Below are 23,443 nucleotides of genomic sequence, written 5' to 3' on the forward strand. Positions count from 1 at the left end.
CTTTCACATTACTTCAGCATTACTTTTCGCTGCATATGCATGAACAACAGCTGCACCAATAACTTTTCTAGTCAGCAGCCATCTACAGTCATTGGTAAATGTGTCGTCATTGGTAAATGCTTGACAATGGCAGAAGTAATTAAGGTTAATTACACTGTGCTTAAGCAGAATTTCATAAACTAATAAGTTGACGGTACTCAATGGAGTGGCAGTTGTGCGTCTGGTGAGCTTCCTTTATACGCCCACAAATGGAGGGATTCCAGGGAGCTGTTGCAAGCGAGACTTGTACAGACCTGATAAAACTTGCTGCATGTAGACGCCACGGAACTACTTGAAAAGCTTGCACATCAGGGAGGTGAAAAGAAAGACACATGCACACAACTGCGATGTTAAAAAAAGACAAAGATTTTATGTTTACTGTGTAAGTTAAAGACCATTTATTTATTAGTTCACACTGCTCAATATCACTCTTGTACTCTCCCAGTCATTTTATGTTACGTATATTTTGAATATTATATATATATATATATATGAAACAAAAATATGCACAAATACAAAACATTGAAATATAATCATAACAGTAGTGACAAACTGGTGCAAAAAACTTCATCTGCTAGGCCTTGTTCATAAAAAAAAAAAGGAAAATATATTTTGCAGATCTGAGGATAAATGGAAATTCTCTCACAACTGGTAGATTTTACACATTATATATATATATATCAGCCTTTGACATTGAGCTACAGCAGCCTCTGGAAATGACCTGCAAAGTATTTTTGCTACATCAGTCAAAACAGAACAAGATGGGTTGGGCAAGGATGGTAGGGAGGTACTGCATGCTATGGTTGATGCAACACCTCCTGAAAACCTGTCATGAACATCAGTGGAGCAAACTACAGTGAACCAACAGTACAGGCATCCCTTCACTTGTCACCCCAGACTGGGCATGGTCTCCATCACTCATACTGAGGCCCACTAACCAGGCCTGAATGTTATACCTCACAGAAAGGAACACAGAGTGGCCATGATCACTGCCACTCCAAACAAGGCTTCCTGGTGGCCATTTTGGCTCCGCTGCGAAGGGGTGCAGTGACCACTCTATTCTTAGCTTTGCAATGGGGGATCAAAACCTTCTCCCCAGCTTTTAAAACAGTTTAACATAAAACAACTGGGAAATGTATGAAGATATGTTAACAATAATGAACAAAGTCCATTATTTACATCAGTCAGTTAAACTGGACTGGGGAGAGAGTGTCCCTCCAGTGAAACGTAAAACAAGTCTGTCACTATATTAAGGTAAGGAAAGGTGTGCAAGATTACTGGAAGGCTTCAACACTATTGCAAATGTAAACATTGCCTAGCTCCGGCAATAAGTCTGTCCCGGTTTTGCAGAACCTCTTTACAGATTGTATCACTTGCACTCCACATTTAAAAGCCCTTGTGTGTATTAGTAAAAAAAGAAAAGCATGCACCCATTAGACATACACTCCCACATCTATATTTACTAATATTCAAAACCATACACATGTGTATGTGTGTGTGTGTTACCCATCCCTGACCATGACAATTCAATGTATAAGTTGCACTTTGACATTGGATTTGGTCTTCAGGAAATGATATATCACATATAATATTATATATGTATATTTTCCCCCACACACCATAGATTAGGCCTGAGCAAATAATGACAATGTATTACTAAAGTATATGAGCTCAGTGCTTTAACTTGCATGTTTGCAAACTACTGCAGTCTTGAGCCAAGCTTTATAGTGTGCAAGTTTCTCTACATGTGAGCAATGTCAAGGCGCTGTTCTTTACACTGCAGTGTTTTGAAGGGTGCGTATAAAATATCTACACATCCAAACACACCCTCAATCAGAGTGTGTGCAATCATGCAAGACAAAGGGATTCGACTTTGAATCAAAAGAACAACAAAAATTTTTTTTTTTTTACAGCATAACCAGCCGAACAGTCGATGTCTGTGCCAAGTTAAAATCGTGTCACTGGAAAGCATAATCTTTCCATTTAAATTTTTAATAAACAAACACTCAATATCCTAGGCATATGAAGTCTGCCGTGATTTGAAAATCTTAATATACAGAGACTTATGTACAAACAAACCATGACTAAAATGTGTAGATCAATCGTGTCCAAGACACTCCTGTTTCAATAGCTCCAGTACAACTTAAAACCTTAAGTTGAGCATCGCACACACAATACAAAATGTGCAGTTCTAAAGTTCAAATTAATTCAATTTTTGTTCTTTGCTACCTTAAGTTATATCAAACACCGAAGATAGGAAAAAGCCTCAAAACATCACCCCTCACCCATTTCCTAACCCCCATCACATTACAATTATCTGCCCAAAACAAAGAAAAACAGGAGAAAAGAAAAGCATTCTCTCTTCTCCCCACGGCAAAGAGTCTTAAGGATTCACATTTCCAAATTAAACGTTTCTTTTAGTTATATGGCTATTTTGAAACCCACAGCACCATCCCTATAACCCAATGCACCTTAACTTTCGAGCTGTAAATGGCTACATGGGTCCCTTTTTCTCTTCTTAGTCTAAAATCTCAGTACAGTATTAAAATATTAAAACCTCTGAGATTTGCCTCTGCCAAAAGCATTTGGGGTTTTTGAGGGGCAGGCCTGTCAAATGCAAAGACATACCTTTAAAATCCCTTACAAGACCTTAGAGTAGGAAAGTTGATGCACCTAAAGTAACTGAACAATGGGAGACCCTGAGTAAATCATTGGCCAAGAATGACTGTAAGACCGTCTTTGCTCAGCTTACTACAAATGACATGCATATTTCCTGCATCTGAATTGGAAATAAAAACTCTTTCCATTTGCTTAAAAAATAAACAAGATCAGTCCAGTTTACTGTACAGGCACAAAAAGTCACTAAGTGGACTTGATATACACAATAAAAAAAGTGGGGGGAAAAGAGGATGTAGGCCCCAAAGTTACTTTTCTTCTTTCTTGCAAAAAATGCTTCTCTTCTTCTGTGATATGTTTGTGTCTATACCTGGAGCTCATAGCAGAACAAAATTCTTAGGGTTTAATACTGTCTCTTCACATTCTGGATCCACGTTCCTGAAGAATCTGCAAAATAATTCAAGAACAGAGGGTCAGGCCCATTTGCACTGAAGTACAAAGGAGAACAAAGCACCAATATCACCCATCTAATGCATGGTTGGTGAGTTGAAGATTCTACAACAATCACATCATGGGCATGAGTATTCCAAAAACCTGCTGGCTGATGGCACCTTTGAAAACCAATAGGAGGCATCATGCTACCTTCCGTCTTGTTTCTGGTGGTTTATGTGCATCGTAACAGACGTAGCTGAAGGTAGTTCTCCTGTACTGTGATGCATGATGGGAGCTCAGTCCTTACACTAGCCCAGTGGTCTGTTTAGCAAGCATGAACCCTCATTGGTGGGAGCTTCTGGCTTATGCACAAACAGTGCTCCACCACTCCTGCTGCTAATTGAGATAACGCTACAATATCTTATCTGTATGCAGCGTATCTTTCAAACTGTAATCACAAGGCAAGATGCAGCATAACAGTGACTGTTCCCAAAAGAACCCACCACTGTTCTGTACACATCCTCCTAGCGTTTCTGGGCATAATCATATGAAAAATGACATTACTGACAACTCCCACCCCTAAGAGAAAATAGATGAAAATTTTGAAAACTGACAATTCACATAGCCTACAATGCACCAGACAAAAAGATACAACACTTCAGTTTAAGTTGTAAACATGTAACCAAGAACAGTCTTACAAGTTTTAGAGATGACTGGACGCAGTGATAATAAAGACGAGGCATTTATCCCTGAATCAATCAGAGGTGGAGGGGTGGAGGAGTTTGGCAGGAGGGGGGTTTTCTGATGGCGCGGGAATGGAGAAGCTGCTGACAGGAGGTCATTAAATATTGAAGTCATGCTCCATGATTATCTGGGCATTAAGCCAAACAGAAAGGGTGAATTCACTGGGGGAGAGGGCTCCAGATCGATAAGTGACGGTGAGATTCTCCAAACAACCTTTTTCCCCTTTCTTCTTCCCCCACTCTGAGTCTGACTGACGTTCCTGATCAAAGGCTTTGAGGGCTCGCGCTGAGGTGAAAAGGTCAAAGCAGAGCCCAGAGTGCAGCCGTGCGGGAAGGCTGTCGCTCTGACTCCGCCCACAGGAGGGCCCAACTGCCACATGGAACCCTCAATCAAGGAGTTTCTGCTGCCGCCCATTCTGCACTGGTGTCTACGGAGTCTTTAATACTCTGTCATTTGCTTTCGTAGAATCATAGCACGGAATCTGAAACGCTGATATTCACACACAAACTTTGGCTTCACTTGTACAGCAATAAAAAATAGAAATGAAAGACCAAAACAAAATGAACCGAGCCACATTGTGGTAGAGACAGCAAATGAGAGGACCCAGAACTGTCAGTGACGGATATTTAAAATACTCCAGAAATCTATTCCTTTCAAGTTCAGCAATTCTGGATCATCATGTACTTGAGTCAGATCTGAATTTCCCTACAAACGCATGCTCATAAATCCAGAGCTATGTTCATTTCATCAGATAAAATCAATGAAATGATAATTTCCAGATGATGTGAGTGTATCCATCCATTTAACTAACCGAACACAGCACAGCATGCATTTATTACAATAGATTCAAGTAAAAAAGGGATTTACTGAAAACATGACCATATTCTCATGTTCTGAAGAAATGTGGGGACCCTATTATGCACCACTTCAATTGGGATGGTTACATCAGTAAGAGGAGACCTTTTGCCTGATTAATTGATTTACTCATTAACAGATTTAATCACTGATTAATTATCTCTAGCTTGCTGAGGGGCTTGAACTGGCTGCTTTGCCAGCATGAACTTTACAGTTTTCTATCAACCTCATTTCTGCCTGGCTAATAAGGCTAATATCTGCCTCTGGTGCTTGTGGAGGGACAGAGGCGCCACAATCAGTTATACTTCTTTGTCACAGATTCATTACATTTACAGCAGTGATTCTCCATCGTTTTACCTAAATGATGCCCATCTAGGAAATTATTTTATTGGTAGACTAATGACTTAACAGACATTTCAATTCCGATCCAAAAGTGGAATGCAAAGAGCAACCCATAGCAGCCAGTGAGGACTGGATCAGACTGGACTAGGCCAGCCAGGATGGGACCCCAACTCTGGGCCATCCTTCTCCGAAATTACAACCCAGAGTACCCAAACCGACCGTCTTGGGGACTTACAGAATGCTTTACTTCCAGCACAAGCTTTGCCCCAAAGGGGATGCATGAATGAGTGTGGGTAAGGAATGGGGGGGGGGGGGGGTTGGAGGGAAGGAAGACTCTTTTATTCCAAGGGTGTCCTGTCCTGATCCTGCAGGGCTGCTGTCCAGGAGTTACTCCTGATGCCAAGAGTTGCTGGGCCTTACACAGCACTGGAAAGCTCAACAGAGGCCCTAAGGAATCAGGACTACTCGCCCCTGGCTGGGGCGGGGGGAGGGGCTGGGCCTTGGCAGAGACAGGGGGCAGAGGGCTAAGTTCTCACTGATGGGTTTTAACGGATCAAACCTAAATCAGAGTCATTCATTTCGCAATCCATCTCTTCGTCCTCGCTCTGGACAGCATGCAGCATGCAGAGACCACAGAGAAAGAAGGACAGAAGAAAGAAGACAGTTTAAAATCGAAAGGAACGAGATCTGAATGTCGGGGATGGAAAAAGGGAGAAAATAACGCGGGTGTGTGTTCACTAGGCAGAGATTTCCGCAGTTCACCGTACGCTTAAGGCACGGTTAACTCAAGAAACGTCTACTCTGGAACCTCTGTGAAGGGTCTGTATGCTTCAGATCTTTGGAGAACATGACAGAACTACACAGTGGAACAGCTGAAGAGTTCATTTATGGCTTGTATCTACTTCATATGCACTTAAAAATATGTTCATCATGCACCAATACAAACACATTTCTCAGTTAAAGGATCAATGCTGAAAAGTTATTGTACAAATGAAAAGTAATATCTGATTTGTACTACTGTATACTGAAGGAACTGCACAAAGAGGCCAGCAATCTCATTATGTTTCTGATGGCTTCTGGTCCCTCCCTCAACCAGTATGTGAGCAGAATTAATTACACTACTGCAAAAAAAGTTTGCCCATTGAACACACACCCAACACAGAGCAGACAGAATGAAAACCTGCAGATGGAACACTAGCATGCCGCTGCACCAACCCCATTTAATGCCACCTATCACTTGTGAAGCCACCTTAATCGCATTAATAGTCATTAATAATCTATATCTATAGTACGGTCATTAATTAGTCACATTAATGCCCCTGCCAGTGATCTCCAGGTTTTCATGGCTTGTCTTTAGAGTTGTAAAATGACACCAACATCACGTAAAATACTACATCTAAAAAAACGCAGTTTTTGGAGACAAAATACCATGGTCCATTCACAGGGATACGTACTATTACTGCCAACACCCTTTCAAGTACTGTACAAATATTAAAAAGACATCCACAAACCTGAACAATAACCAAGCGTAGCCTATGAAGCGCAAAAAAAAAAAAAGTCAAATCATACATAAATGATAAATTGCAAGAATGAGAAAATGGGTATTCTTCAGGCAAGTGGAAAGAATGCTTGTAAATTCCCCTACTCAATACGCATAATATCAGTCCAACGATGATGGTGTTTATCATTAGAGGCAAACCATGTCACAGCTGACATTACCCAGAACAATAAGCAGAACACTATTCGTACTTCTGTTGTCCAATTCAACATAAGCTTCGTTCCTCCCACACCAGTGAGGACACTGATGCACAGGGCTGCTCTTGTTGCGTTCCCTTGACCCACCCGCTGGTAGCGTTCAGGTGACAGGTGCTAAGAACACCCAGTAAGAGACCATTTCCCCCCAAGCAAGAGGGAGCTGGGGCGAGTAAACATCTCAAATTTCCTAGCTGCATGCAAAAAGAATCTCACAAACCCGGATATCCAGACCATCTCGTTGGACGGGGCTGGGGTGGTGAAAGGGGGGGTTTAAACGAAGACAAGCGAGGATGAGTCACTCTCGACAGACACTGCTTATTCACGGGATGAGAGACGGCAGAGGGAACAGAAGGCCTTCCTATACCTACCCAGTGAATGAACGCTATGCAGAAAACCCATCCCAAAGTTAAGCACAGGCCAATCATTTTTACGCTCTCCCTGACAAGTATCGCTGTTACTGGGGCAACACCAATCACTGCGGCCCATGCTCACCTTGGCCTTCTCGCTCGGCTCGCTGCTCGTGCCGTATGATTGGTTGTGCAGCTCCTTGGAGACGACGCACAAGAACTCGGCCTGGTCTTCATTTCCATAGTTGTAGGAAGAGCCAATGCTGACCAGCTGGGTGGAGGGAAGAGGGAGAAACACGAGGGGAAAATGTTAGTCACTTTTTTGGGGGTTCGCGTTTTTCCAGAGCAACACAGAATATGGGACATAGACTCCAAAGTGGAAAAAGAGACTGGAAAAAGCGAGAAGTTCCATCAGGATTAAACAAATGACACAAACCAAAAAACAGACAGCACGAATGAAAAACCTTTTAAAAGAAAACCCACTAAAGTTGTCAAACCACAAGTGAGTGATAATGGTTGTTTTTATTTGAGATTCTACAGCAGACGGGGCTGTTCCACACTGGCAGACTGTGTGTCCAGATCGGCCTTGGCTCGGCGAGCGGAGGGGTCCGAGCAGTACAAAGGAACCTGTGTGAGGAGACTTGGTGGGCGAGTTAGTTCAGCGCGGCGAGCTTGCGCTCTGCATGTTCAGGCATGCCTGGCCTCAGCAGACTGCGCAATAAGCACTGTTGCCGGGAGAAGCCTCTAAGGGTGATCTCTACTCGGTGCAGGGCTTCCAGGAATGGGCCAATCAACAAGCCCGTCTCACTGCAACAACATCAACAATGCATTCGACATGTACCAGACCTGTATGTACGCAGCGTTTCACCTTGGGGTTTCAATAACCCCCCACCACCAGGGGATCAACCAGAATTCTGCTAAATCACAAACATTACAAATTCAGTACTCATATTCCAAACAGAGCCATTACCTTGGATACAGTAACAAAAATGGCAGCACTTCAGTTCATTTCTGCTACTACTTTTCTGTACTGTTGTTAAAAGCTTCCTGATTTGCCAAAGTCAAGGGTCAAGCTTCCTGATTTGCCAAGAGCAACTTACCTTATGCCTTCACTAAAATGGTATTTGCATACAAAGGTCTGAAGGTTGAGGGAGCAAATCTGTTAACGTGCCTGTCCTGAAGGATGCAATGGGAAAGCACCACAGGAATAACCGGTTCCTTAACAAACCCAAGGCGCTAGTGTGGGAGGAGGTAGGGGTGGGGTAGCATCCCGTGGCATAAAGCTCACCCAGTCGCCTTAGGCAGCGGGCCGGGAGGATTAACTGACTGCCTCTCTGGTGCGATGTCACGCTAAAAAAAGCAGCTAGCCTGCAAACATAGGAAACCGCAAAACCGGACTTCATACGTGGCAGCGGCGCTTCAGCTTTCACAGAAATGGACGCCGTCTTTAAACACAGAAACGGCTTCCTGTGTGAATTATTTCTGCGCGCGGGCCTTTCCCTGGTTGCGTGCTGCTAGTGTTTAAGCAGCAAAGAGCAGGTCACTTCCATCTGACCCAGTAAGTGGATTAGCGAAAGTCCTGCACAGAGGGAGTGCAGCGATCTGGCATCAGGCTCCAGAGACCTGTAATGCACAGGTAATTAGACCCGCCTGCTGTTTCCTACACGCTGGTGAGCCCTTCCATTCTCAGTGAAGAACCATAAAAATACAGCTGTAGTAAGCCAGCTAAACCCCTGAGAAGTTTTAGCTTCTGAGACAGGATAGCCTCCATTAGTTTCTTCTGAAATTAACTGCTGTATGCTTCATAAAAATATTTGCGACATTTCGCTCTTCAGATTTTGGGTCTTTCCAGAAAAATCTGACATCAAACTAATAGCGGCTTACTTTCGTCAGACTGTTCAAAAGCCAGCAGCAAATGTGAAAACATTTAAGCGTGACATAAGCATCTAAAATATGATCTAGCAGCACATTAGCCCAATTCATCCACGAGATATTGAGTTGTGTCACACAGTCTCCTCCCAAATATAATTTGCATTCACATCAGCAAGGCAAAAACTGAACCTCAGACGTCCCCAACCGCACTCCAGGCGTCTGCCTGTTCACCTCGACCGACCGCCGGGGGCGGAGCGGTCTTCTCAGGTATCCAATGGGGAGGACAATAAAAGCGAGCTCCGGCTCTCTGCCTGCTAAGCGGTGGGACGGCTCCGCTGAGTAAGCGATGCGCTGGCGGGGGGGAAGAGGGCCGGCCCGCAGAGGAGCGCTGGCGCGGGTGCCAGGCGCACACAATGCCACCTCTTGTCTATTTTGGCTTGTGGCCGGGACGCTGCGACGGGAGACGCCGCCCGCGTCACGGCTTGGCCGCGGAGACTCCGGCTGGACTGCAAGCCGCCGCCGAATCGGGCCCGGCTCGCGCCGCGCGCACCCTCGCCCCCACGCTTCGGACAGCGCCGCTGAGCGCTTTAGCTCCTGCTGTGCTTTCTTGTGTACCGTTTCCACTGAGAGCGGCCTCAACATTCATTCATTTATTTTAAAACACACAATGTCCGTTTTGCACTTTCCTCAGGGTGAATGCTGTGTCCACCTTCTGTCCAATCCATTTAAGCAATAATATAGTCCCTGTTTTCTGGACTGGGATCGGAGACAAAGAAATCACACAGACTGCATGTGCAGAAACTAACAAATGACAGGGTCTCTCTCCAAGCAGTGAGGTCAGCAGTGAAGCAGCGGCCTGCTTACATGAGGATATAATCACGGCTGAATGTAGAAGACCGAGCGATACAAGAAGTGGTGACTTGCATATGGTTAAGTTACCGCCACTTGCACTGCAGTATGAGAACCAGTCTCCATGTCCTCTTGGAATTGAGAGACTTCTTTACTAGGTTAGAATGTAAAGGTTTCCCTCATTCATTACTATCACAGCCACTTTGGAAAAGAGGACCTTCCAAGTGATTGTAATGTAATGTAATCTAATAAACTTTTGCAAATTATGAAGTCCACTTTATAAAGCCGCCGCCTTCTGCAGCTGTCATTAATGACAGGTTTGGCGGAGTACCCATATCAATGCTGTCCTCTCCACAAAGTTGAAAACTGGAAATGTATCTAGTTTACATCTGGTTCATAAAACCTACTGAGACTCAGATTAATACAATGAAGGTTGCCACGGGGGAGAAACTCCAACATGCCATTGCATACAATGCAATGTCCTTACCCCCACTGAGTCTAAAGGTCACACTGAGTGGAACCCAAAGTTGCCGACTTTCCGCACAGAGAGCCTAAAGGGCCAGGGCAGAGACTCTGAATCAAGCTAATCAGCCCATTCAAACAGAAACAGCCTTTGAGTTTGTTTACCGTCCCCCCTCCCCCTTCGTGCTGTCCACAGGCTAGCAGACCGCTTCCGCAGGAAATATGTGCCAGTTCAATTTGAGAAGGCCGTTTGACATGTCGCCGGACCTGACATCAACTGAAGAAGTTTGACAAAGTTGTCTGAAAAACAGCATGACGATGACGACAACCAGGACGACAACCAGGACGATGACAAAAACAAAAACACCATTACATAAGAGCGATGCTACTGATATCCGAAGAGGGGCTGAAGTAAAAGGAGAACACGAGGATGCAGACACAAACATTTTACGCATGTCGCCCTCCTCTGATGGCCGGAGCAGAAATTAAAAGACGGAACAAAAACCGGGAAATCAAATTAAAATGGCCGCCCCCCCCAGTGTGTCAGGAGCAGCGGCAGGCCTGGTGGAGTGATGGCAGAAGCAGGTGGGTGGGGGTGGGGGTGTTGGGGGGGCAGTGCAGTGACACGCCAGAGAGGGGACTGGGAGAGAATGCTGGGACACACCTCGCCGCTGCGGTTGGGGAAACCGGTCTCCTCTCCCTTCACCTCCCTGGACACAATCAGCAGAAACTCTGACTGGTGGTCCCGCCCGTAACCTATACTGACAAGCTGCAACAACCAATCAGAGCACAGAGGGGGAATCATTCTGCAGGTAACGCTAAGAGGCACAGCAGTCGTGTTCCACAGATGACAAACCAGCCCCGCTTTTCCGCATTCGACGCCTGTAAGAAATTGCATTCAGAGGTGCACGTACAGTACAGCCGCACGCGGGTGAAGAGCCGCACAGCATGGTGGGAAACATGCGCACACACAGCACGGGGGGGGGGGGGGGGGGCTGAACCGCAGTGATGAGCCAGGCCGAAGCGACAGCGCCTTCCCTGCAGGTGCTCGGAGAGGGGAAAAATCAGACTCGAGCGACAGCGTGAAATGAGCGTGCGGGACCGCAAAATGGAGGGTGGCGCCGTGGAAGGTGGGAAGGGACGAATGAAGGACGTACAGCGCGAGAGAGCTTCACAGACAGGTACCGCTCCCAGTGAAAGCCTTGTTAATATCCACTGGGGGAGAGAAACGGACACAAGCGGAAATGTGCAGGCGCCTGTGCAGCACCGCAATGCACGTTTTTCACAACGGAGATGGAGGTGAAACGAAGGAGTGAACAAAACAAAAGGTGGGGTGGGAGGGGAACACCAGTGTTGACACATGACCATGCAGAGTCTAGCCCAAGCAAGGACCCAAACAACCAGACCAGACACGTGACTTCCTTTTACGCCCGACTGACAAGGACTCGAGTGATTGACAAACATGATTTCACACACTACAAACAAACAAACCAAAAAAAAAAGGTATGAAGATGTTGGCCATGCATTCCTCAGGTGGTGCTTTTCTGACGAAAGCCATACTGGAAAAACAAATGAATATGATCTCTTGCTCCTGACAGGTTTCATAACAGTCAGGCTTTGCCTAACCGTGTTGATCTGTCAGTGCTTTGCAAACCCCTTTCAACTCACCTGTGAACCGCATATTCATAGCTACAAAGATGTTTCTGGAAAAAAATTATAACTTAAATGGCCAAATACCGTTAACTGAGGCATGTTCACGTCTAATTGTGAATTTTCTACAGCCTCAGACTTTTACTAGTCAGGTGTTTAGATGTGCAGTGACATACTCAGATGTTACATTTGTAATATGAAATGGGACTGAAGTTACGATCAATATTCTACTGACTTTCAAATAATTGGAAATCATGTAATATTTATCACATCTGAAATAAACTAATTGTCTTTTATGAAACAATATCATTAAATAATACATCTAGAGTCATCCGGATGAATGGCCTATGATGAAATGCAGTTATTCACATATTCCCACTCCAATGACAGACATTTGGATTCAATGACAAAAATGACACCAAAAATTTCAATGAGCATTCCCAACGATCTCCTCATCAGTGTCTTTCATTTGACAGTTTCTGGCTTTCAGGCACCGCTGTGGCACTATATAATCATATTCCTAATGAGCATTTATGAATTCTGCTGCCAATCTACGTGACATGACGCCACTGCTTTTTCCATATGCCAAGTAAATATCATTACATGAATAAGCCACACTTGAAAAGGTCTTGGGGAGCTGGGTTGCTAAGGGATCTGAGTATAGGTCACCGCCCTCGATGTAGTTCGGTTGGCGTGCCCTTTTGAAATGTTGCCTACACGCACACTAATGATATATAAACAGGTCGAGGCACCCAGGTGGTCGTCTCCGGGGGTGGTCGGATGGTCGGAATGTACGCAAATTTTGAAGGGAATGAATCTATCGGGAGCTGTGCCCTCACATTCAGTGTAAACAGTTCGAAAAAAGACAAAACAAAGCAAAGCACAAATTATATCTAAACATATAATTTCAGTCCACGACACACAGAACGCAAACAGACACGTCATTTCCACAGCAATACGGAGCAGGCAAACGCCAAAACAACACGTATACCTGCAGCGAAACGGTCTGAGGCGTCGGTTACAACGTTTACAAGGCGCTACACAAACAACACAGAATATACCCTTTTCCTCGATCGCAGGGAAAAGCTTCCAATGTAAAAAAAAGAAAAAAAGAAAAAAAGAAAAAAAAGACCCGACTAAAATCTCACGTCCAAATTGTGCGGTTTACGAAGCACATCGGCGCGGACGCCTTCGCCGAAAGTGGAGGCCCGATTTCCGCGAGCCGGCGCTCGTCCGCGGAGGTTCCGCCGATGCCGTGCCGGAGCCGACGTGCCCTCGGCAGCCCGAGGCCCTGGGGCGGCGGACGGAAGAAGCGCATCCCCTTGTGCTCAGCAGAGTAAAGCCCTCGACAAAGACCTAGAGCCCCCTGCAGATGAGGTCACGGCGCTCCATGGGGCTTTGTGATGATTCCTTCAGATAGAGGGGGATTCTAAGAAGTACCTCGGGGAAGGAAGAGCTGAAACCATTGAAGGCCTGGCAGCCCAGCTACGTGCCCTTTTTTTTTTTTTTTTTTTTTTTTAAATGTCACATTCTAACAGACTTCTGAGGGCTGTTGAGAGGGTGGAAAAAAATCCCTTTGTTAAAGAACTGGGGGGGGGGGAGAGTTTAAGTAGAAGAGAGATTAAATGGGTGTGGCAGTGCAGTACCAAATGCGCAGAGTGCAGGCTTATAAGGAAAGTTCAGTGAAGTTTCCAATTTATACCACTTGCCATGTGGGTCTTCTCAAATCCAACAGTGGGATGCACCCTAGCTATATAACGTTTAAAGTAAAAACCAGTGGTAATCTGTACCTTAAATATATAAACAATGAGGAAAACACGGATTGAAGGATGTATGGATCTTGGGATGTTCTTGGTCTCACCTTGTTACATAGGACTCATGGTGAACAAGAAGCAATGAAGACATATGAGGCAACACATGATCAAGTGCAAGTGAACATCTGAATGAGAATTGTAATACTTTCACTGCTGTCGACGTTTCCTGTTCTCTGATGAAGATGATCGTTAAAAGTGGGTGCCGAGAGTCGCCCACCACTGCGGCCACATTACCTGCTCGAATTTCCAGCCGTCAGACATGGTGGACACCATCTGCGTGAGCTCCTCTTCCTGGCACTGCAGGACTCTGTAGACGTGCTTGACGGGCACCTGGTGGGCAGAGGACGGGCATGTCACCGTGGCACACGCTGGCACTGCCCACACAGAGGGCTCATTTACCATTACCATTGGGAGCTATGAAACTCAGCTTGTGGATATCTTTTCTTTTTCAAATTCCTTATCATCCTTAAGTACCCTCCCTGGACTGGATGTGCACACAAGCCTGAGGTTCTACTGAAACCATCCCAATCCTGACTCCACCCCCACCATCAGGGCCCCTGTCACCATATGGCATCGCTCTCCTGCGCACAGGTGCCCGCTGGAAGAGGGAGCAGTGGAAAGATTCGTGTAACACGCGCACGCGCACACGCACACACACACACACACACACACACACACACACACACACACACACACACACACACACACACGCACCGTGGCGGTGCTCGGGCTTCTGCAGCCAGTGGAAGCGAACGAATCGCGCTCACAGGCACTGACCCCATCTGTCCCGGGGCCGCTGGGGATAACAGAGGCCCTGGAGCCGGGCCAAGACATTTAACAAGGCCTGGAAATCCCAGCAGCATATCCACTGAGCCCCGTGGCTGAAGTCATCATGGGATTACCCTTAAAAACAAGCGTAATCCACGGGGGAACGCCAGACGCACGTCACCTCGGTTAGTTAGCGCGGCTCATCGGGACGGCCCGCTCCCGCCTCCGCCACTTTGTTTTTGCGCGAGCGCCCCAGCCCCGCCTCTCCTTCCACCCGCCCGCGACTCTGAACGTCACGTTTCCCGACCTGCTCCCGCCAAGTCCCGCCCCGCGCTCCCACCTTGCCCCGCCCTAGGCTCCAGTCTTCGCCTGCGGCCTCTCCGCCCTACGCTGCCGTCCTGTCGCTGCGCTGCCGACGCGCTCCCGCTGCTAACACGGCTAGCACGTTTTTCTCTAAAGAGTGTCCTCCCAGACGGCTTCCTCGTACACAAGATTACGCCTCTCCCTTAAAAATGAAGCGATGATTATATAGGGTAAAACTACCATTAGCACGGAAACTGCAACAGACCTTAATTTAACCGGGACGGCCAGCTGAGGACAAATTCGCATTTATTCTGATGACGACCTGACATCCATAGTCCCCTACATGTATTCAGGATAGTGTGGCTCTGCAAGAAAACAAGATCCAGAGAGCATGTTTTGCTGGAAACATGCTTTTCTGCAGTATATTCATTTCTTAAGGGCCAGTTATTTTGAGTGTAAATACCTGCATGTATCGCCTTGTCCCAGATAGTATCAAGTGGCGATGAAGACATGCATGTCAAAAGATAACTTAAAGCCACTTACACTTGTGCTGATAATTTTACATACAACGGTTCCGCATGCCGCTTCGACTCTATTTTTAGCTCGAGAAATGTATGCGCTTTGGCTGTGATAAAAGGCTCGCGCGAAGCCCATCTGCTGGAGGCGAGGTAGACATTTTGGTGTTGGGTGAGTGGCGTAAGGCTCCAGTCCTCTCTCGGCCTCGCCGGCATCAGATTACTGCAGAGCTCAGAACGTGTGCAGGAGGAGGAGGAGGAGGAGGAGGAGGAGAACCGCACAGAGCACCTCCTCGGGAATCCCACCTCGATAAGAAATCCACGATCGTCACACAACTGCAGATCAGCCCTGTGAGCTCCGAGCTGTGCTCGACCTCTCTCAGCCCTCAGCCCCATTATATCAACACTGGAGCTTTTATGTGCAGCTTAGCCTATACCTTGAAACCCTCCTGCTGAGGCTTGCCCCAAATTTCTCCAGATACTATGAGTTTTGGCTTTTTTTCCCCCAATGGCTGCACCTCAGATTATGTGGTGGTTTAATCTATGGACCATTTAAAGGATAAGCCTCTTTCTGCCATGCTATTTTAATCCCTCAGTACATTTTACACAGTGCTAGTGTTAGTGGGGGGGCGGGTGTGGGGGGGAAGTGGTTGTTTCTGAACTTTCCAAAGACAGGAAATACCCTGACGATGTTAGATCTACCACAGGTGCTCTTCATTACAGAAAGGCCTTGTCCAGCACACATTCACATACTCCTCAACACGCTGGGGGATGGGAATAGCTATACCCATTAAACAAATATACATACACATATATTTATAAATGGGCTACCATCATATGGACCCCATCTTCTACAACAGTGGCCCTGTAACAGCCTTTCTGATTGGCCCAGAGTGGCAGGGTATTACTTCAGACCAGAGCCAATGAGAGTCACAGGTTGGGAGGACACGCAGGGGACACGGGCCCGTCTCATTGGTCAGCTCACCTGTGACGTCTTGCAGTCTCGTTCCCTGATCTTGTCTTTGATAAGCTTTATCAACGACGTGATATTGTAGAATTCAGCCTCTTCCAGCACGCCTTAAAAACAAACAGTGAAGCGGAAATTATTCACCAGTACTTTGTACTTTGAAGCTTCATTCAAAAACGAAATGGCATTTTTGGGTATTAACATAAGAGGAATTCACTTGTTAAAGAAATATACAAACACGCTAATAGACTTTAGTAAATATACATACAAGTAGCATGGAACATAAGACAGCATACAGCAATTTATTTTCATTTTGTTTTCAGCTTTGGCTGCCGACAGTAGTCATTCAGACGAACCGTACCTTCCTCCGCCAGGTCTTTGTTGAGGACCAGTTTCCCGTGCCTCAGATAGTTCAGCACTGGACCAAAGTATGTGGGGTCTCTGTCTATTAAATAGGCACCGGTTTCATCCTGAAAACAGAAAAGAGGTGAAAATCATCAGTGGAGACGCTCAGTCCTGGACAGGATACAGGACTGCAGCACAGCCATTGCAGAGATCTGCAGAAGAAGTCCATCTCACACCGATGAAGCAGAGACCAGATAAATAATACATACAGTACATGAACAAATCATATCCCACTCTGAGCTGGGGAAAAGAGCTACAGATACGACACACCCCACGGGAAATTACTAGACCTACTCTTCACACAGGCTCCAGAGCTGCCCTGGAGCAAATCCAACTGAACACCGGGACAGATAGCGGTGCTGAGGGCAGAACTGTGGGTCCTTTTTTGGGCAACTTCACCAAACTACCACAGACAAAGCTCCTGGCTGCAAGAGTCTCGCCTAAGATAGCAGGGATGTCGGTGATTAATCGGTTTATCGGCTAATCCCAAGAGCTGTCCTAACGATTAATTCCTGAAGATAACGCAGATTACCGTGAACATCACATATGGAAAAAAAGTATATACTGATTAACTATTTATGCGAGCCAAGAACCACATGAAACTCCCATGTAGGCCAGTCTCCTAATTGCCAATGACAGTGAAATTGCCTACTTCACTCGCCTTTACAGTTAATGTATTCAGCATCTTATGCGGATGTAAAGACGAGCGCAGAACTGCTGACCGAGCGCATTGTGCTCATATGGATGCACACACACGCATGCACACACACGCATGAACGAACGCACGCAGCGTTCGGTTAAAATTCTACCGAAGCTCCGCGTTTAAATTCTTTAAAGACGTCAACGGCTTGTAAAGAGCAGCGGCACCATTACCATGAAGTCAACTAACCGATATTACTTTAATACCAACAGGCAATCAATCATTTAATGGATTTATGGGGCAATTCTTCAAAGGACTAATCATTTATATGTCCTGCTGCGTAAATGACACGACTGCAGTCAGTCAAAGTTGATTTTTCTTTCATTTTAGATAAATGTCAGAATTGCATGGGAGCGCAGGTCATCATAATTAATTACGAGATGGCAAAGAGGAGACCGGCTGGGGTCCTCATTGGCCATTTTTTGCAAATTCATTTTCTTAATGAACAACACAGAAATCCCATTTTGGAAAGGTGAACAAACGGTGCTAGTTCCAGTTCTCTTTGGCTCAGAATCAAATTTCCCGCGTGTACCGTAAATACATACCCGAGGAAATTCCTTTTAACAGAATGAACAGTGCCCACCAAAACAATGTAGGCTGTGAGACTTATTTTTAGCAGTGGCCACAAATGTTCTGCAATAAAAGTTCTGCATTACATTTCATGTTTGAAAAAGGTAAGCCAATCCCAGGTCTAGTGGCTTAAATGGCCATTATATCTGGGATTGGTTTCCCCTTTGGCCAAATGAGATACAGTGAGAGCTTCACTGATATCTAGCCTAACCAGAATCCTCTCAGCTACAGGGAGTAAACGGCGCCTGCCTAATCTTTGGTCTGGTCTCGTAGCATCTTTTCACGTCTTGTTCTAACTGTTCTTTTTTTAAACAACTGGGCGGTGGCCGTCTGCAGTAAACACAGCCGAGCGGTCGGAGTGACAAAGATAAAAGGAAGGCATTCAGATCACCCGATTGTCTGTGTGCCGAAGCTCAAACTTGCAGACAACGGCGAGCAGTGAGACAAGAGTGGGGGACAGCCTATTTTCCAGTGCAAAGAGTAACTTATTTTCATAGTTTATAGGACCTGGGCATGCACACAAACACGCACACTCGACTGCATTCAGGGGACACGGCCGGGGAACAAACCCTCTATTCTTTTCCACGGTGAGGCCCTGAGGTGTGAAGGGAACAGGGGAAAGCATTGCCTGCCCTCCGCATAAACGCTGGCGAGTAGGTAAATGAATCATTTTTGCATTCACCGCGGTCCGCGGTTGCACTTCTACACTGGCCCTCTGTCAACAAGAAGGCATTTATATTCCTCATGACCACCCAGCGTGGTGCAAATTACGTGTGCAACTCTGTGACATTAAGATCGACTCCGGCAGTGGGAAATACATGCAAACTACTGGCACAAAACGCTCATTTCCCTACACAAACCAAGGCAGAGCCCTTCCAGCCCTCCATCAAAATAAATCTGAACTTTTAAGTAAACCTAAACTTTATCTTTACCTCGACTCTCCTAATAACGTGCTGTTAGTGGTGGATTCGGTCAAAACGTAGCCAATGGGGCTCAAATATAAGATGCACGGATAGCAACAAACCTGGAAGTTTTACTTCCTCAACTAAGTCAACATGTGTTCTCGTAATGAAGCAATACATAATATCCAGTTGCTAGTTTGTAATTAAGATCAAAATGCTTTGTTCTCTGATTATACAGCTTAAACTCCTTTCATTATTATTATTATCATCAACTGACAACAAAATCACCTGAATAATCCACAAAAAAGGAGCACAGAAATGAACAGTCTGCTCTGCTGCCAGTAAACAGCAGTGACCTCAACCACTGAAAACTGAATCGAACCGGTGGAGGCTACAGCAGAAACGAATTACAGCGAGGCAGTAACGTAGCCAGCCACTGGCTTCCGTTCCCCGGCCTCTCCGCTCCAAGGCCTGTGCACCGTCTCCAGACAGGCTGCATAAAATAGAGCAGGGGCACACCATCAAACCCAGGACTATGGGCCTGGGAAGGGAGGAGAGGAGAGATCAAACCCAGAACTAAGGGTATGGGAAGGAAGGATAGGAGTCACATCTTCAGGCAGTGCAGTATTCATCTGGGTTCATAACTCAGTCATTTGAGGTAGCCAGGCAGCTGTATTCATGACAAACAAGATATGTGTAGCTCTGTAGCTACAGAAACACAGTGTCTGCTTGTTTTTAAAAGGTTCCAGAGTTTTATGGTTTACGTTGTAGCCCTGTTAGCTAATATGCGAAATAAGAAATGTATTTTTACTGGCTACAGAAATTATACACTGAAGGCGACTGAAAGTTTTCATTCTTATGAGTTAGTGGGTGAAGCTTCCGCAGGGTAAAATGGCACCCAGCAAATTTTATTTAAACAAGACTTTCTTCAAACATCAAATCTGGTCATCGTTGAGCGTAAAAAAATGGTCTTGCCTACGTGCCCTGTAACAAGCGTCGCTTTGGATAAAAGCGTCTGCCAAATAAATGTAATGTAATGTAACAAGCCGTTATGAGCAGATTGATAGCCACAGAACAGATCCGTTTCGGCTTCTGGAACGTGGCGCTGTTTGCGAGGTGTAGCGCGCGCGCCTCGATGCGAAGCGAAAGTCACGAGGGCCCGAAGTGTCTTTTCTCTTTTCTTTCGGTTCCCCCCCCTCCTTCAGGAGGGCAGCCGGCGGCGGAGAGTCCCTGGACGCGCGGGGCCCGATGGGGACGAGCCCTTTTGGGAAGGCGGTGATTAGAGGAGCAGCCGCACGTGAATAATGCGCGGGGCACACAAAGGACACAGTGTTTTTAATTAAAAACAAGGAGCCCTCTCCGGGGGCCTTGGCGGAGGGGTGCTGATCAACAAACGGCAGGGGAGAGATGCAAAATACGGAGAAAACGTCTCGGGAGCGGCCTAATGTGCAGGGAAAGGGGGCCTCTGCCATAGCTGTGCACACGGCTTTTGTTCCCCACAGAAGCCATCAACAGGTTATAATTACCCGATTACGCTAACCGAGGCAGGCAGACTGGATTCCAGCCGAAAGAAGCACAGGGACGCACGGAAGGTGCCGGAAACCCATTTTCATTTCGAGCTCAAAGCGGTAAGAAGGGACTGACCCCTCCGCAAAGCTGTGGCTTTATTTACCAGGCACAGGCAGCAAACACACACGCGCACGCACGCACGCACACACACACACACACACACACACACACACCCACCCTGCTGTGTATGAGGCTGTGAAAAACACTGCAGAATGTAGATGTATCATGTGGATGATAAGAGGCAGCCCCCATGCTGCAGGGCCCGCATGTCCACACACACAAACACGCCGGGAGGACTGACTCCATTGAGGTCACTGCCCTTAACCCCTAACTACAAACCCACATACATACAAATGCAAACGCGCGCACACACACACACACACACCACACAAAAACACACACGCACAGGCAAAGAGGCTTAGTGGCTTTGGATAATTACAAAGCAGGCAAAGCTGCTAAACGCTCACCTCACGTTCCACACCCCCCCACCCCCGCCACAGCTACCTACGACCTCCTCACGCCACAGAGGTGTGTGACAGCGGGGGAAACGCTCGCTCGCTCCCATTAGCACCGGTCTGAGGGCCCTGGCTTCCCGGTGGCCTGTCTGCGGCTGGGCTCTGCTGGGGAGGAGACCGCAGACCGCAGCCGGGGCTCCGCGCTCAGCACAGAGAGGGGCCTCACAGAGCGAAACCGAGAGGCGGGAAAAGCCGAAGAAGAGCAGGGAAACCCATGGCAGTCACACGGGTAAAGCAGTATTAATGCCTGAGAAAATAAAAACGAGGGGGGAAAGAGAACGACGACTTTTGTAGCGTCTCGTGTGCAGAGCGCCGCAAGCTTCCAACTGATATTCATAACGAATCCAACTAGCAGCTGCGCTGCAAATGCAAACCAGAGGTGCGGCAGGGCACAGAATTTGCCTAGGGAGTGTGGAGAGTCCAGGCAGCAGCACGCGCATCACTCTCCCTCTCGACAAAAGCAAATATTAGCGGTGAAACTGAGCAGCGGAAAAGAAAAACAGAGCCTGTCACAAGGTAGTCTACAGACAACACCCTTAGGGAGGAAAGGCCAGAGGTGAAGGTTTTTAGTGAGGTTCCCCCTAATGGGGAAAGTTGGCTGGGGACTGGTGGGGGCAGATGGACACGCGCTGACAGAATGAGTAAGGAAGGCTGGAGTGGAGAAGGCGGACTGGCTCGGGGGGGGTGGAGGGGGGTGATGAGCAATGAGGGGGGAGGCTGCTCCCCCTGCCTCCCGGTGCAGAGGATGACCTTCAGCACACACTTGACATTTACCAGGTCTAATTATCTCCTGTGACCTCCTCACAGGGGCCCCGGTGGCATCATAAGTCAGCCTCCAGCCTTCACATGATGAGGAGGAGGAGGGCCTCGGCTCAGGCAACATCTTTAGCATGACATGCTACGGGGGACAGAGCGAGTCACCTCACAACTCCAGTGCAGTGCAGTGCACCGCACACACACACACACGCACACGCACACACAGTGGGCATGACTACTGTGTAATAGCAGTGCTTCCCTTCCTGCTGACTGCATAATACATCGTGTAGCAGTTACTCTGCTGTTCATCTAATACCATGGAAGTTAATCTTTATAGACACACACACGCAAAATCCTCATATAACAGCATTAGTAATACTTAAGGCCGGGAGCGGTCTTAAAAGTCAGAGGGGCTTTGAAGCTGAACATTTCAGAGCCAAACGCTGAAAATTGGGTCACTGCCTTTGAAGCCCTTGTTCATCCACTATAATGGGAAAGACATTTTCTTTAAGCGATTTTTAAAGGTCAACGTGTGTCTCTGGGTGTTTCTCTGCATTGTTTATGAACCCATGTAGAGTTATGAATGTTAACAGCATCTTAAAATGCCTCACGTTTGAAAAGTGGAAGACTTCAAGGTACCTACACTTTCCACTAATATATCTCCCAAGCTAAAAGCTGGTCTGTGGCCATCCGTTTACAAATCGCCACGATTATTAGGCTGCGTTCTGGAATTCCACATTTCACGTGACTTTGAGGTGGATTTTTAGGCGGGTCTGCGAGGCTACTGGACGCATTCCTACCCCGGCGGGGTCGAGATCGGCGAATTAGCAGCGGAAGCGTGGAAGCCACGCAAGACTGAAGTTTCCTGTAACAGGATGGCGATCCCCCCCCCCCCCACCACCCCGACCCACCCTTCACACAAACTAACCGGTCGGCGCACAGCGAGCACTCGCCAACCCCTTTCAAAGCACGATCGCGGGGATGCGATGTTAGCACTCGCAGCCGTGTGTATACGTGTCTATGTTCACGGCGGTCTACGGTGCACTTTCTGCCCACGCGCCCGTCCGTGAGAGAAAATGGGGGATGCTGAACGGGCAGGAAGGATGAAACCCATTAGCTCAGACGGGCTCCAGCGCGCGGCTCTGAAGGCTCGGGCCGGCTCCGCTGAGGGAACTCCCCCGGGGCTGTGGTGAGCTCAGTCGGTTGCGGAGCGCGCACAATGACGGCTGCAGAGCGTCACGGCCCCGGGCTCTGCGGACATTCCCGCATACTGTGGCTTCACCGGGCCGACCCCGAGGGCAGGGAGGCAACGAGGGGAAAAAAATACCATGCAAAAAGACACTAAGAGTAATCATTACAAAAAGAGTGAAAACATTTTCAAGTGTTTGAAAACGGTTTCAAATTGAATCTACACGATAAACTACATGCAGCTTTAAAGAGAAAAGAGAAATGAAGATTCACTTCAAAAGTAGGCTATATCCTTACTGATACATTGCTGTAGAAGTATTAATGATATACACAAGCATATATACAGTAGGCATAATCTCAGGCTGCCGACTCTTCCTTCCAACATTTGCAAAGAGCACGCAGCGAGGGCGTTCGACTGAAGAATTCACGATGGAAGAATGCTTCAAATTATAAATGAACAGCTCATTTTAGAACACGCTAAAAGCTTTCCGTGTCTTAAGAGGCAGTT

General features: G+C 46.9%; 1 protein-coding gene across 2 annotated transcripts in view; it reads right to left on the bottom strand.

Annotated features, from left to right (window-relative positions):
- Positions 1 to 385: 385 nt before the first annotated feature.
- kctd5b (potassium channel tetramerization domain containing 5b) overlaps positions 386 to 23,443 on the bottom strand; it is a 31,342-nt gene continuing 8,284 nt past the window's right edge. Inside the window, exons 2-7 of one of the 2 annotated variants that reach the window (XM_064322378.1) lie at positions 16,692 to 16,800; positions 16,349 to 16,440; positions 14,012 to 14,107; positions 10,978 to 11,082; positions 7,276 to 7,401; positions 386 to 3,102 (exon numbers count right to left, since the gene is read on the bottom strand). In XM_064322378.1, the coding sequence (XP_064178448.1) occupies positions 3,073 to 3,102; positions 7,276 to 7,401; positions 10,978 to 11,082; positions 14,012 to 14,107; positions 16,349 to 16,440; positions 16,692 to 16,800 (558 nt within the window). In that variant the 3' untranslated portion in view covers positions 386 to 3,072. The remainder of the gene's footprint in view (positions 3,103 to 7,275; positions 7,402 to 10,977; positions 11,083 to 14,011; positions 14,108 to 16,348; positions 16,441 to 16,691; positions 16,801 to 23,443) is intronic. The other variant, XM_064322379.1, reaches the window with a different exon arrangement.

Source organism: Anguilla rostrata, chromosome 2 (genome assembly GCF_018555375.3).
Source record: "Anguilla rostrata isolate EN2019 chromosome 2, ASM1855537v3, whole genome shotgun sequence".
NCBI classification, from domain to species: domain Eukaryota; kingdom Metazoa; phylum Chordata; class Actinopteri; order Anguilliformes; family Anguillidae; genus Anguilla; species Anguilla rostrata.